Source organism: Cervus canadensis, chromosome 8, assembly GCF_019320065.1.
Source record: "Cervus canadensis isolate Bull #8, Minnesota chromosome 8, ASM1932006v1, whole genome shotgun sequence".
Classification (NCBI taxonomy): Eukaryota; Metazoa; Chordata; class Mammalia; order Artiodactyla; family Cervidae; genus Cervus; species Cervus canadensis.
In genome coordinates, this window is record NC_057393.1 from 88,316,953 (window position 1) to 88,333,089 (window position 16,137).

The window sequence follows — 16,137 nt, forward strand, 5'->3', positions numbered from 1 at the left end:
CGATATTTTGCGCGGCAGTGGCCAGGACCTGTGCTAACAGGGTAGCTCTCTGACTTGGACAGCCCCCTCTCTGCCCTACCAGCCTACTCTGAGCCCTCCTTTCCTTGGCCATGGAATAAGGCAGCAGCAACAGCGGCCTATCCATAAAAACATCTACTTCCTGCAGTGAAAGTCACAGGCTACGTCACAAAGAAAGGACAGGTGACCTGCATTTATGGACTGCTGAGCCAAAGCAGTGCTTATGTTTCAAAATCAATTAAAAATCCTACACTGCGCACATGCATCCTTACAAACCAAAAATGGATCTTGAGTCTCACGACGTTTGTTCCATTCTTAAGTTTCATTCCCTCTCCTATAGCTTAAGGTAAACCAGATGTATGATTACCACCATCCATGAGCTTAGCTGATGCATTAAAGCATTTCCTTAGTTCGGCATTAAAATCACAGCCTTAAATATGTTCCTTTGGGCTGTTTTCCAAAATACATGCTTGGCAAATACATTCCAGAAATGCTATATGGTTTTCCTTTTTCTACTGTCCACGTAAAGAATATTTACCTCAAACTCCTGTCCAATACCACAAAGGATATCTTTCACAGTCTATTTGACATAGACTTTGTAAGTATTCATGTTTTCACATAAATGCTGAGTTCTGCAGTCATTATGTAATGCCAACAAGCAGAGAGGCACATGGTATGACAGTAATGGTACATCGTTACTTCTCCATAAGATACATGTATTCATCCAAATATGCGGATTATATGGTTACACCCTGAGTAAGCGGGTATTTCTTTTAAAAGCATCCAGATGTTGGTGGTGGTAAGGAAAGCATATTTAGATGTCTTTAGGTCAGAATAGGCTGAACTGTCAATGAACTGTCTTCAAGTATCTGCACACTGGGTTGGGGGAATATCCCCTGGAGAAGAAAATGGCAACCCACTCCAGTGTTCTTGCCTGGAGAATCCCATGGACAGAGGAGCCTGGTGGGCTATAGTCCATGGGATCACAAAAGAATCAGACACAACTTAGTTACTAAAACAATGAAATGACAAATCTGCATGCTTATTTCAAAGAAGACACTAAGAAATGAGTTCTAAATAGAACCATTAATAGAACAAAAGATATGGCTGAAAGAAGAAATGGCCTGGTAATTCATGTATGTTCATTGGCCTGTGGTTTCTAGTTCACATGAAAGGCAAGCTTGGGAAAGCCATATTTCCTATTCCATGATCACGTGAGAGAATTTGATCTGCTTCCTTTGACACACCAATGTTGCATAAGGCCAAACTGTATTGGAAACTTTGGAGGAAAAATCTATTTGTAAATGAGATTGATAACATCAATGAACACCTAAACAATCTCTGTTTAACACAAGACTTCAGATTCTGGTGATAGCAGCATAAACCCTAAGGTGCCTGTGCATGAGAAAATGAAGACAGGACACCTTTGGAGGGGGTCACCTTTCAGGGGATGCATCCTGCGTGTGAGTCCGTGTGCATGCACGCTTGGTCATGTCTGACTCTTTGGGACCGCATGGACTGTAACCTTCCAGGCTCCTCTGTCCACGGGATTTCCCAGGTAAGAATACTGGAGTGGGTTGCCATTTCCCACTCCAGGGGATCTTCCCAACCGGGGAATCAAACCTGTGTCTCCTGCATTGGCAGGCGGATTCTTTACCAACTGCGTCACCTGGGAAGCCCTGCCAGCCGCCTGTTGTTAAGAAGTACTAAACTACAAGGAGCTCAGACTCAAATGCCAGCTTCCATTTGTGTTCACCTTAAAGTTGTTTTGAATTTCTAAATGTTTTCCTGTGAGTTATGCAACCATGAGACGACTAGAATCACTGCTTCGAACAGAGTGTTAGTACCCTTTCCAGAGATGTAAAAGCCTGGATTCAAAATCTCTCAGTTTCGCAAAGGAAACTGCTACAAGTTTAACCGTCCTCACCACCCAGCCTGTGACCGGCCTCTCTCAACCCCTCAAGTACTCATCCGTCAGCAACAAGGAATTTCCAAGGTGAAGGAGCCTCCGAAGGCCCCGAGGTAGTTCTCCTCAGAAGCACAGAGCTATTTTTAATTAGTAGAAGAGGCGCCACAGTTAGGCCCTGGAGCAAAGAGAGTGGTTCCGTAATTTTCCAAAAGCAGGGAGAGCAGGCAGATCAGAGGCATCCACTTCCTCTCCTTGGGCAGGAGGCTGGCAGGCTGATAACATCAATTAACTGAGAGAGGCGGCAGGAACCAGTTAAATGGTGGCCTAGAAGCCCCCTCCTCCCACCTGACAGGTGCCGGGGCTCTGCGCCCTCCCCTGAAGCCAGGGGCCAAGGCCAGGGCCAGGGTGGTGCCGGTGAGCCTGCCAACTTCCCATCCATCCTACTGACAAGAGTTTTTTCTAAATCTCGGTACCAGCTGTACTTAAAATTCTAATTACATAATTTAAATAAATACTACGTAAAGCAATGAAATATTAGTGGCAAAGAAGAGGAGTTCCTGTCTCCATCTAAACCATGTTGAAAACCTTGAGAAAACTCAATAATATTTAAGCGGGGAGGGACTGAGGACTGTTTTTTAAGTGCTCTAGAAATTTCCAGCCCTCTTTAAAGAAACACAAACTGAAATTTGTTGATGATGCATAATTGGTGAGGCTTCTGCAAGAAGAGCCATGGAAAAAGCCAGTCAGGAAAACCTGTTCAAACATGTGCAAAGCCTTGGTCTTGTAAGTAGTAAATAATTAGTAGATAAACTTTAAAAAAATATTTAAATGCACTTATATCATTTTTTACAATTCTCTGGCTTTTAAATTAATCAGTCAATTACCAATCCCCATGGCAACCTAATTGCTTCTACTGCTTTCCTCTTGGGGTAAGGAGGTTGGGTTTGCAACACAAAATGCTAAATTGTAGAAAGGGTGGAATTTCTCTTCATGCCCAAGTTTTCTGCTTTCTCCTCGAAGGCCTTAGACAGAAAGAGAAAAAGCAGCTAATGATTAAGTGAGCATTCCACCCTGGGGGTTGTCTCACAAATTTCAAGTTAGACGAGCTACCAAGAGGACATGTCCATTAACAAGTGAATGGATAAAGAAGTTGTACAAATATACAATGGACTGTTACATAAAAAAGAATGCATTTGAGTCTGTTCTAGTGAGGTGGATGCTAGAGCCTGTTATACAAAGTAAGTCAAAAGGGAAAGACAAATATTGTGTATTAATGCATATGTATGAGATCCAGAAAGATGGTACTGCTGAACCTATCTGCAGGGCAGGAATAGGGACACAGACATAGAGCACACACTTGACCCAGAGGAGGCAGGAGAGGGTGGGGCGAGCTCAGGGGCGGCACTGAAACATATACATTACCAGATGTAAAGCGGGTAGCCAGTGGAAAGTTGCTGCAAAACGGGGAGCTCAACCCAGTGCTCTGGGACAACTTAGAGGGGTGGGATGGGGTGGGGGGTGGGATGGAGGTTCAAAGAGGGAGGAGATTGATTCATGGTGATGTATGGCAGAAACCATACAATGTTTTACAACATTGTAAAGCAATTATCCTCCAATTAAAAATACAAATGAAAAAAAAAAAAAGAGGGCATGTAGTTCAGGACCTGCTCTTTTTACCCTGCTTCACTGGTGAGGCTGCTGCCCTGCTGAGAGCTCAGGGGAGCCAGGAAGTGATGGGGAAGAGAGAAAAGCAAAACTGCGTCTGCCAGGACTGGAGAATAAGCCCTTCAACCACTACAGATGTTTCTAGAATTATAAATCAGTTTAAGATGGTGAGGACACACTTCTTCACCACATATTAGTTTTTTCAGCTTTCCTGTCATGTGAAATGGAATCAAATGAAACTGGGAGACATTGGAATTTTTGGAGACCTATGTAATAACTAAAGGGCTTCCTTGGTGGGTTAAATGGTAAAGAATCCACTGCAATGCAAGAGACCTGGGTTCAATCCATGGGTTGGGAAGATCCTCTGGAGAAGGGCATGGCAACCCACTCCAGTTTTCTTGCCTGGGAAATCGCATGGACAGAGGAGCCTGGCAGCCTGCAGTCCATGGTGTCACAAAGAGTCGGCTACAACGTGGAGACAAAACCACAACCACAACAATAATAAGGAAAGCTGTAAGTTAACTAGACTTCAATCACAAAGCAGAAACTAAAAACATAAAGTCACCCTGTATCCTAGTGCTAATTCCCTTCACTGCAGACATCTTAACACCCTGGCTACTCAAATCCTGCGTGAGATGCTCAAAGCTGCTGGGCCTTTTTTAGCCTCTTTGAGCAGCTCCTGGCTGGGAAAGGAAGCAGCTGGAGGCAAAAGGCAAGGGAGAGTGATGCTGTCCAGGGGAACTCGGCAGGACTGAAGCCCACTTTGTAGTAAAAACAGAAAGCACCCCAGCAGGACAGGCTGCAGACAGGAAAGAGAGAATTACGCAGGTATAATGGCCAGAACAGCAAGTACAAAAGAGCAACTTCAGAGTGGAGGAAGCCGGCTCACTGATTTCCCCAGCTTCTGTCTGGCCCCTGTGCAATTTCTGTAATGTCTATAAAGCAGGGCCAACAGCAGCTGATTGTTTCCAGAGGCCGAGGCAAGGCTTGCAGGAGGGCTGTAATGAAGCTGAAAAAGAAGAGGGCTCTTACCAGTGAGGAAGCGCAAGTGAAAACTGGCCCTTCGCCCTGCGGCCAGCTTCCTCGGTAACAAAGCCCACAGCACATTACTATGCCTTAATGGGCCCAGTTGTAAAATGGGAGAAATGGTGCTGAGAAGCCCGGTGGGACCCTAAACACAGCAAAATCTCTAATTAATGACAAAGCGCTTGTGAGAACCAGTGCAACCAAAATGCATATACCCACGTGGGGCAGATAAGCACAGGGAAGGTTTGAAAACCCATCTCCCTGCGGACCTCCAGAAGAAGTCGGCAATTTTTCATGGAAGATTTAGGTTAGAAAGTAATTGACTGCCTTCAGGGCACCAGGTTTCAAGAGAGAAACCCGTGCGGGGTGGCCAGACCCAGCAGGGAGTTCCAGAGCAAAAGCATCTCAGTGCTGCAAAGCAAACAGACACCACGGCCTCAGGACAAATACGCGAGGAGCCAGAATCCAGTGAGCCCCTGGAAACCAAGGCAGGAAAACAAAAGCACTTTCCTCCGAATGCGATCCTTGGTTATTGTTCACTCTTGCAGTAGCTCAGAATCCTTCACCCCAGTACAAACAAGACTGTCCCTTTACTAAATCTTTCTTTACTTGAATATCTTCCACTGATTGATTGCTCTCTTTTCTGTTTCTTAATAAAAGAAGCAGGGTATACTATTTTAAAAAGGTCTTAGAGATTCTTGTGACTGCCATAAAGAGTGATGAACACACACACAATTATGAGTTAAGCCTGTACTATGTATGTTATCAGGGCTTCCCTCAGATGGTAAAGAATTTGCTTGCAATGCAGGAGACACAGGTTCAATCCCTGGGTCAGGAAGATCCTGTGGAGAAGGAAATGGCTGCCCACTCCAGTATTCTTGCCTGGAGAATCCCATGGACAGAGGAGCCTGGTGGGCTAGAGTCCAAGGGCTTGCAAAGAGTCAGACACGATTTAGCAACTAAACTGCCACCACCATGTACGTATCACTCACTTTTAGATGCATTTTTTTATTTAAATCTCCACAATCTTCCTTCATGAGATATTTTTCATTGTCCCCATTTTTTTTTAATAGAGGAAGAAACGCAGTCTGTATACAGCCCAGAGGCCTCGGCTCTGCTCATCTGCTGTACTGCCTTCTGATAGCCTTGAGACAAACGCAACCAAATCGAACAGCTAGAGCCTCACTTTTAAAATAGGGAGAGATTATTTTTAAAATTATAGTCACTTTTGTAACATGACATGCAGTAAAAATTTTGGTATAAAATTATAAATGTAGACATAGGCACTCAGTTATGTAGACTTCCCAGGTGGCGCAAGCGGTAAAGAGCCTGCCTGCCACTGCAGGAGATGTAAGAGATGCAGTTCGATCCCTATGTTGGGAAGATCCCCTGGAGGAGGGCATGGAAACCCACTCCAGTGTGCTTGCCTGGAGAATCCCATGGACAGAGGAGTCTGGAGGACTATAGCCCATAGCATTGCAGAGAGTCAGACATGATGGATGTGACAGCATGTACCCGCGCCACCACTACAGTCAAGATACAGAGTACTTCTTTCACTACCGCCCCACCCCCAACCCTGTCTGCGACAGGTGCCCCGCCCCCCAGCCCCCACCCCCTCATCCCCACCCCTCCGCACCAGTACCCGGCAACAACTGATTCGTTTTCTGTTTCTATAATTCTGTCCTTTCCAGAAAGGAAGCTCAAGAATTCCAAAGATGCCCACCTTCCTCTCTGACTAATCCCCAGAAAGCAATGCAGGGACAGTACATGGAACATGAAGGACACAGAACTGGAGATGACCAGGCAGCGTGCCCCTTGCATCAGAATATTCTTCGAAGCTGGCCCACTGAGACAGGCAAGTTTTCAACAATGCACCAGAAGCCAGGCAGCCGGGCTTTTCGGAGGATTCCACCTGCAGGGCCTCAGCTAACAAAGGAGTTGAGATTACCCACAGCTCGGTGTAGAGGCTCATTGTATGAGGCCAGCAGGATTCCAGAGAGTGACAACAGCTTGCTTTCTCATAAGGTTGTTCAATGAAAATATATGATCGAGTGTCAATTTTCCAAGCAAGTCTAGAAGGCGTTGACTGTAAGCACAGATCATCAGAGGGTGTGTGCTCTCAAAGACCAGGGTCCTGCAGACAGCATGGGGGCGGGGTGCCCACATGGACGTGTTCCCTGGTGAGTAGTGGCAACGACCCAGGGAGGGGGCACATCTAATGCCAACTGTGAGACATGGACGTGGAATGACACGTTCCTCCAGACTTGGGTGTGCGTGCTTGGTCGCTCAGTCGTGTCCGACTCTTTGTGACCCCATGGACTACAGCTTGCCGGCTCCTTTGCCCATGGAATTTTCCAGGCAAGAATACTGGAGTGGATTGTCATTTCCTCCTCCTGGGGATCTTCCCCACCCAGGGATCGAACCCACATCTCCTGTGGTCTCCTGCACTGGCAGGCGGATTCTTTACCACTACGCCACCTGGGAAGGCCCCCCTCCAGCTTCACCAAGGTTTTATTTTCTTTTACTATTCAAAACACCTGGGAATCTGGCCAGAAAAGTGCTCTGAAGCCTCCTGTCATGGCACTGAAACTGGAAAGAAATTCCTAGAGTCCTTTTGTTGAAAGGATCTTATTAAGGCTAGAAGGAAAAGTGAGCAAGGGGAAGGGAGAGAAAGGAGAGATGAAGCAGGGAGGGGAGGGGTGGGGAACTCAGATCTCTGTGAATCTAGGTCAGCCCTGGGGTAAAACAATGAATAAATCTACACTTTAATTTTTAATGCATATATCACAGGCCATATCTTAGGTATTTTAAATGAAAAGAGCAAATTCTAACATTCATTATGATCTTGCTTTGGCAAAAACAGTTAATGGAATATATACATATATTTGTTTGATTCTAATGAATAAATATTGTAGAATATATATTCTAAATATAGAATTAAATATCATAGATGACATATATAATACGTATACAGACAACAGTTACCTGTTATATATGACATATAGAGTGTGGGCTATATATATATAGTAATTATATATTAGTTTATATATTCTGACTAGAGCCATGAAATTAGAATAAAAATAGAACTAAATTTGCCAAAAGTTTTTTTTTTTCATTCTCCTATATATTAAACAACTTCTATAAAAATTCTGCATCATTTTGAAATCAAGTTCAGGAGTTGTTAAAACTTTAAACAGTTTGGGTGGGTCAGTGGGAAGCCCACCCAGTATTTACTGCTCTCACTTGGAGTGTGGTCCCAAAGCCCCCCTCAGAGTAAGAATCCTTAATCTTATGAGGATGGACAGACCTCTTTCTGTTCACTGCTAGCACAGTGAGGAGAGGGAGTCAGGTGCACCATCCACTCTTCAAAGGTGTGCAAAGGGGTCTTCCTTTCATCTTCAGGGTGGGACCTCAGGGGGGTGGCCAGAGCCACTGTATAAGCACCTCCCCCTAAGTCATCCGTCTGTGTCTCATCTGCAAACAGGCTGCCCCTGGCTTCCTGGAGCTGCAAGCTCTGGATAAGCAACCGACAAGCTTCCAAGTCAGCTTCCCACACTCTTCCAAGCAGCGGACACTTGCAGCTATAAGGCAGAGGAGAAACAAAGGCATGAAGATTAATTCAGTGCTGTTTCATCATATCAAATCAATAGCTTTTCCACCTGGCTAAAAAGTTAGAATGAACAAATCACTTTTACATAATGATGGATTATTTCAACCAGAAGATTCAGAGGGGCCAAATTTGTATACCATCGAGTAACAGTGAAATAAGTATAGTCCTTCTTAGCTACTTGGTCTGTTAGGATATCCAAGATCCTAAATATTTTTCAAGACTCAGTGGTTCAATACAACAACCCTACTCACGTTTGTTCTCCTGTCTTGCTGTCTTCATTTGAGTCCCTAGACTTGCCCAACTCCCCCAGGGCAAGTACTTTTTCATGTGCTACTTCATCTGCCTAGATGGTCCCTCCCCACCTTTTCCCCTTACTGACCCACATTCATCCAACGTAAATGAGTGAAGCAGTGCAAGGGTAATATAAACCATAACAACAGATACTCAGCCTCAGTAACAGAATGCAATAAGAGAAAGGTGAACTCTTGCTAGTAGGAGGGACATACCCCTTTACAGGGAGCCCTTTCATCAGCTCAGACTAGCTAAAGCTATGAGGAATGTAGACTCAATGTTCACAAAAATTTTGATTTTAATGGAAAGCCAAAAGCCCAAAATTTTAAATGAAAACCTATTTTTCATCATCCATTCAGCTTCAGACTAAACACTTTCTTTGCAACTATCTTTCATTTATTAATCCTTCCTTCTACTGTGTCTAATCTGTTATTCAATTTATTTCTTGTGTTCTAAATTTTGGTTACTTTATCAGCTCTATAATTTCTGTTGACTTTTTTTTTTTACATTTCAGTTCTCTTCTGAAATTATCCACCATGTCCTCTATCTTCCTAAATATATGGATCATCATTATTTTAAAGCCTGTAACTATAAATGATGAATCCAAAAGTAAGTAAGTAAGAAAAAATGAGACAGAAGATATATATTAGAAGAGCTATTGATGAGAATTTTCAGGTAATTGACAAGGGACATCAAACTACACATTCAGATACAATCTCAAAGAAGGGAAAAGCAAACTTAAAAACACACCCAGGTTCATCTTAGTGAAACTGCTGAACAACAAAGACAGATCAAATCTCTTAAAAACAGCTAGAGGGAAAAAAAAAAGACATTCACTTCAAGGAAGCAATAATATGGGTGACAGAAATGGTGTATGCCAGGAGGTAATAAAGCAACATCTTAAAAATAGTGGGAAAAAGGTAACATCCTATAAATTATACAATTATTTTAATTTCATTCAAAAATAAAAGTTAAAAAAGGTATCTTCAAATAAATAACAATGGAAAGAATTCCTTTCAGTATATTCACAATAAAGGAAATGATCCCAGCTGGAAGCAAGGACATGCATTATTGTTGTTATTTAGTCACTAAGTCATGTCCAGCTCTTTTGTGACCCCATGAGACTATAGCCTGCCAGGCTCCTCTACCCATGGGATTTTGCAGGCAAGAATACTGGAGTGGGTTGCCATTTTCTTCTCCAGGGGATCTTCCCAATCCAGGGATTCAGCCCACATCTTCTGCATTAGCTGGTGATTCTTTTTGTTTTTTTAATTTATTTTAATTGGAGGTTAATTACTTTACAATATTGTGGTGGTTTTTGCCATACATTCACATGAATCAGCCATGGGTGTACATCTGTTCCCCATCCTGACCCTCCTTCCCACCTCACTCCCCATCCCATCCCTCAGGGTCATCCCAGTGTACCAGCCCTGAGCACCCTGTCTCATACATCGAACCTGGACTGGCAATCTATTTCACATATGAAATTTCACACGTTTCAATGCTATTCTCTCAAATCATCCCACACTCGCCTTCTCCCACAGAGTCCAAAAGTCTGTTCTTTCCAACTGTCTCTCTTTTGTTGTCTCTCACATAGGGTCATCATTAATATACTGTACTGGTGTTTTTCTTTCTGACTTACTTTGCTCTGTATAATAGGCTCCAGTTTCATCCACCTCATTATATGGGATTCAGTAAAAGCAGTGCTAAGGGGAAGCTTCATAGCAGTACAAACCTACCTCAAGAAACAGGAGAGAAATCAAACAAATAACCTCTACACCTAAAGCAACTGGAAAAATAAGAAATGAAGCACCCCAGGGTTAGTAGAAGGAAAGAAATCATAAAAATTAGGGCAGAAATAAATGCAAAAAAAAACAAAGGAGACTATAGCAAAAATCAACACAACTAAAAGCAAGTTCTTTGACAAGATAAATAAAATAGACAAACTATTAGCCAGACTCATCAAGAAAGAAAGGGAGAAAAATCAAATCAACAAAATTAGAAATGAAAATGGAGAAATCACAACAGACAACACAGAAATACAAAGGATCATAAGGGACTACTATCAGCAATATATGCCAATACAATGGGCAACTTGGAAGAAATGGACAAATTCTTAGAAAAGTATAACTTTCCAAAATTGAAGCAGGAAGAAATAGAAAATCTTAACAGACCCATCACAAGCACAGAAATCAATCAGAAATCTTCCAGCAAACAAAAGCCCAGGACCAGATGCCTTCACAGCTGAATTCTCCCAAAAATTTAGAGAAGAGCTAACACCTATCCTACTCAAGCTCTTTCAGAAAATTGCAGAGGAAGGTAAACTTCCAAACTCATTCTATAAGGCCACCATCACCCTAATACCAAAACCAGACAGATAGCTGGTGGTTCTTTATCACTGAGCCACCTAGAAAGCCCAAGGACATGCATAAAGGAATGTAAAACAATGGAAAAGTAAATATGTAGCTAAATTTAAGTGACTGTTGATATAAAAAAACAGCAATAATTTCTTTTGTGATCTAAGTATATGAAGACTTAAAATACATGACCAAAGAGGGAATGAGAGGCATTAAAATAGTTTCAGGTCCTTGTGTTTCCAGAAAGTAGTAAAGTGCTCAATGTATTAAATTTTAGAAACTCATGGATTCATACTGAACTCCTTATGGTAATCAAAAAGCAGAGAGATTTAAAGAATGTATAACTAACAAGCCAATACGTGAGTGTTTTAAAATTAAAATATACTTAAGTATTGGTTTAATGAAAGCAATAAGGACAGGAATGAATGTGATATAGATAGGGGAAATGGCAAAATAGAACTATTTATCCCTAATATATTAGGAATTACATTAAATATAAATAGATAAATACAGTATTTAAAAGTCAAAGATTTTAAACTAGAATAAAAAAAAGCAAAATCCAATTCCATGTTGCTTATAAGACACATACATCATTAAATATAAGGATACAAACAGACTGCAGACAAAAGAATGGAAATATGTCATGAAGGCATAAGAAATACAGTGTAATGGGTAAAGGACAGCCTGTTCAATATACTCATGTCAAGTGGATTAATATCACTATAAGAATGGGCTTCCCAGGTGGCGCTAGTGGTAAAGATGACCAGTCCTCTCCTACACCACTGGAGGGACTGTGCATGAATGCAGTGCCTTTGAAGCTCGTTGACAGATGTGCTAATGATGAAAATATGTCAGTCACATGACCCAGCACCACAACTCTCAGGAATACGTGCGTTTCATGAGTATGTACTTAGGACTTGGCGTTAATTCACAGTAGTCATTTCTACAGTCACCATGAGCACTGAACTGGCAGATGGCGAACCATTACTCTCAGAGGAAATGCAGGGCTAGCTGTCAGCCTTTGGTTAGAACATTATCATGGGCTTCCCAGGTGGCTCAGTGGGTAAAGAATCTGCCTGCAATGCAGGAGACCCAGGAGACATGGGTTCAATTCCTGGGTCAGGAAGATCCCCTGGAAGACAGCACAGCAACCCACTCCAGTATTCTTGCCTGGAGAATCCCATGCACAAGAGGAGCCTGGTGGGCTACAGTCCATAATCACAAAGAATCAGACACAACTGAGCACCCTTGCATGACCAATGTATAATCTTGTTTTATGTATGTTCCTGTTTCAAAAATCCTTACTTAATATATAGTGTTGATTCATTAACACTAGTCCCATACACAGCACTATAACTCATGCCCGAGCAAAGCTCACCAAACACATATGCTCTCCGTAAGGCACATTATAGTTTTCTTGCCTTGAGGAGCATCAGACAGCACTTCATCACTATGCTGCGGAGGGAGCCATTTGAACAGCAAAATCACCAGGAAAAAGCACAAAGATGTGAAAAACATGGCACTAAAGAGTCAGCAAAAAGGGCATGTCTCTACAGCATGACAACTGTGACCAGGAAGCGGAGCACTGCCTTACTCAGCCTCAGCGGGGGTTGTGCACATCAAGTGACTCAGATTTTTAGCCACTCTGGGCATGTCCTTCAATAACAGGGAGAACTCTGCAGGTATCGATTTGGGAGTTACAAGTAAATTTTCTTAAGTAGACAAACTCACAAATTCAAAATCCACTAATAATGAAGACCAACTGTACGTATGATCAGACAACATTATTTGTAACAGCCAAAACCTGGGAGGGAAAACAGATGTCCATAAATAGAAGAATGGATTAATCGTGGAATGTCCAGTCATTGGAATTTTTGCAAAGAAGATGAACAAATTAGTACAATCTGCAAGAATATGGATGAATCTCAAAAACATAAGGTTAGACAAAAAGGCAAAGAGAAGGTACTATGATTTTGTTTATTTTATATTTTTAAATATGAAAAATTAATCCATGGTATTAGACATCAAGATAGTGGCTTCTTTGGGGAGAAGAGGAGTGAGGACAGGGAGAGGCATCAGGAGGCCTGCTGGCGTGTTAGAAATGTTTTATTTATCAATGGTGGTGGTGATGGGTATGTTCATTTTGTGAATATTCATCAAGCAGTATGTTCACAATGTATGTACATTCTCATTGTGTTATATACAGTCTAAAATAATAAAAAGAGGTGGTCCTGTAGTTAGGGATCCAAGCTTCTACTTCAGGGACAAGGTTCCATCCCTGGTCTGGGAACTAAGATCCCACGTGCTGCATGATGTATCCAAAAATTTTTTTAAAAGAGGTAAAATAATAAAAAGAGAGAGAAAAAACACAGATTTCCTGAGCCACATCCTGGATCAAGAGAGCAGGAATAGGGTCTGGTACACATGAGACGAGATCATCCTTATTAGAAACACTGGACTCTATTTTCCAATTTCCTAATTGTAGCCAATCTGATACGTGACAAGTAGCATCTTGAAGCTGAGTTTCTCTACTACAGTCGCTTATTAGACACTCAGATTTTCTCCTGTGAAATATCTCTTCTGATCCATTGCCAATTCATTCCTTTTCTAGGTTCCCCATCCTTCTCCTAAGGTTTTCGTTGAAAGTGTGAAAAGTGTTAGTCACTCAATTGTGTCTGACTCTTTGCAACGCCGTGGACTGTAGCCTGCCAGGCTCCTCTGTCTATGGAATTCTCCAGGCAAGAACACTGGAGTGGATTGCCCTTTTCTTCTCCAGGGGATCTTCCTGACCCAAGGATTGAACCTGGGTCTCCCAATTGCAGGCAAATTCTTTACTGACTGAGCCATGTTAAAGGAAGCATTTCATTGCCAGTTGAATATCTTTAATTTTTATAGTTTACTCAATTTTCCTTTTTCTAGTGTCTAGTTTAACATTAACATTGCATCTTTTATAGAAATCAATCCACTTTCTCACAGGTTTCATATGCATTATAATGTTTGTTTATAAATTTTAAAATCACTCTTCTCCATAGACATTTCTCCTTTTCATTCTGTATTTTATTTAAACATTTACCTCTTTTCTGACTAATCTTGTTCAGTGTTATCACAGTCTTGCTAGCTTATTAACCTTTTCAAAGAACCCTTTGCTTTGTTCATCTTTGATACTGATTTTTGTTCTCTATTTTCTTGATTTCTGATGTTATCTTTATTTTTCTCTTTCTTTAGATTTATCACCTTTTTATTAGCTTCTGCTGTCAAATGCTTGTTTTATTTTTCTATTTTAATTTTCTAATAAAAGTATTTAAAGCTCTAAACTTTCATCTAATACCTTAATCATCTCCAATATTTTTGTTTTTTATTATAAAATGTTTACTTTTAAAATTATTAAATATTTTAAATATATAGAAAAACATGAAAAATAGTTTAAAAGACACTTGCATGCCTACCATCAAACTTCCTGATTTTTCATATTTTTCTGTAATTGAATTTGACTTACTTCTAATTTGTAACATTATTGCCCCCCAAATTTTACCTATACTGCTATTTTTTCTAATATTATAATTATTACTCCAACTCTCTTTTAGTTCAATTTTTTCTTTTATCGCACTTTATGTTCAAATTTTTTTTTACATTTTTTCCTTTTTTAAATTTATTTTTAATTGGAGGATAATTGTTTAACAATACTGTGTTGTCTTCTGCTGTACCACAACCTGAATTAGTCATAGGTATACATATGTCCCCTCCCTCTTGAACCTCCCCAGTCCCCCCACCCCATCCCACCCATTTTCTTTTTCCAGAAATGAATGTAATACACTCATCTGGCTGAATTTTTTAAAAATCCATTCTGGAATTTAATCTTTGGGATTGGTGGCCTTCACCACTGTGTTCAGAATTACTATAATTACTGTTTAATAATTGTGGCTGTTTTTCTGATTTGTTACAACCAAGATTCTTAATTTTTAAGTTTTATGTCTTTGTTTGTTCCTATCTTTCTTTTTCTTAATTCACACAAAATCATGAAAAGGAATACAGAGAGATCCATGAATCCTTTACCCAGTTTCTGACAATGTATAGTATAATATCACAACCAGGTAACTGCCATTAATGCAACCCACTGATCTCATTCAGATATCCCCTCTTGTGTGTATGTGTGTGTGTACATGTCTACAGTTCTATATAATTTTATCCCTTGGGCAAGTTCATGTATCCACCACCACATTCAAGGTACTGAGCATCCCAATACCCTTTGCTATAACCACATCACTACTTCCCACCTTGACTGCCATCTCTAGTGTCTGGAAACCACTACATCTGTTATCCATTTCCAAATTTTATCACTTCAAAAATGTTGTACAGATGGAATTGTAAATTATGAAACTTTGTGATTGGCTTTTTTCATTCAACATAGTTCCCTGGAGATTCACATACCAACGGTTCATTTCTTTCTATTGCTGCGTAGTGTCCCATGCTGTCTGAACCAGTTAATTCAACTATTCACCCACTGAAGGACATCCGTGATGTTCTTCCCAGCTTGGAATTATTATAAATAAAGCGCCTATGAACATTTGTGCACAGGTTTCTATGTGAAATTAAATGGTCATTTATTGTCTGAGAGGCTCCTACTGGATCATGGAAGGAATGAGCCTGCCTGGCTGCCCCGTAGCAAACTTCCACTGCCCCTTCATTCTATTCTCATTCCACCTCAAAGGGGATACACTTGGACGTGTTCTGAGGCCATATTTTAGTTTTATATTTACTAAGACACATTTCATGTTTTATTTGTAAGTTCTCTATCTCATCAACAGTAAAATTTGCTAAAGTTTTTTTCAGCTCTCTCTCACATAACTCACACTGCCCTCCTGAACTTATTGTTTGTATTGCTGAAATATTTCCTTGAAAGACACTTCAAAGAAAATGTGTTTTGTAAATCTTTTAAGGACCTACAGGTCTGAAAACATTTCATTTCATACTCAAACTCTAAATAATGGTTAGGTTTAATATTCTGCCTTCTTGCCTTCTATGATGTTATTGAAAAGTCTGAGATCAGCCTAATTCTTACCCTTTTCTAGATGATCTGCCCTTAGACAATTTCTTTTTATCTTTGTTTTAATTGCAACCTATTGATCCCCTCACCCTTTCCTATTCTGTTAGTTATTAAGCCCGTTGGTAAAAGGTCTTACATCTTTCCCTTTTTTCTGGGAAATTCTCAGTCATTAGTCTGTCAAATATTTCCTCTCTCTCCTCTATTAATTGTTTTCTTT

At 40.9% G+C, this 16,137-nt stretch overlaps 1 protein-coding gene across 4 annotated transcripts in view; it reads right to left on the minus strand.

Moving 5' to 3' along the window:
* DISC1 (DISC1 scaffold protein) overlaps nucleotides 1-16,137 on the minus strand; it is a 433,479-nt gene that overhangs the window by 22,342 nt on the left and 395,000 nt on the right. For all 4 annotated transcript variants that reach the window (XM_043477124.1, XM_043477125.1, XM_043477122.1 and 1 more), the window contains one exon: nucleotides 7,926-8,199. In XM_043477124.1, the coding sequence (XP_043333059.1) occupies nucleotides 7,926-8,199 (274 nt within the window). The remainder of the gene's footprint in view (nucleotides 1-7,925; nucleotides 8,200-16,137) is intronic.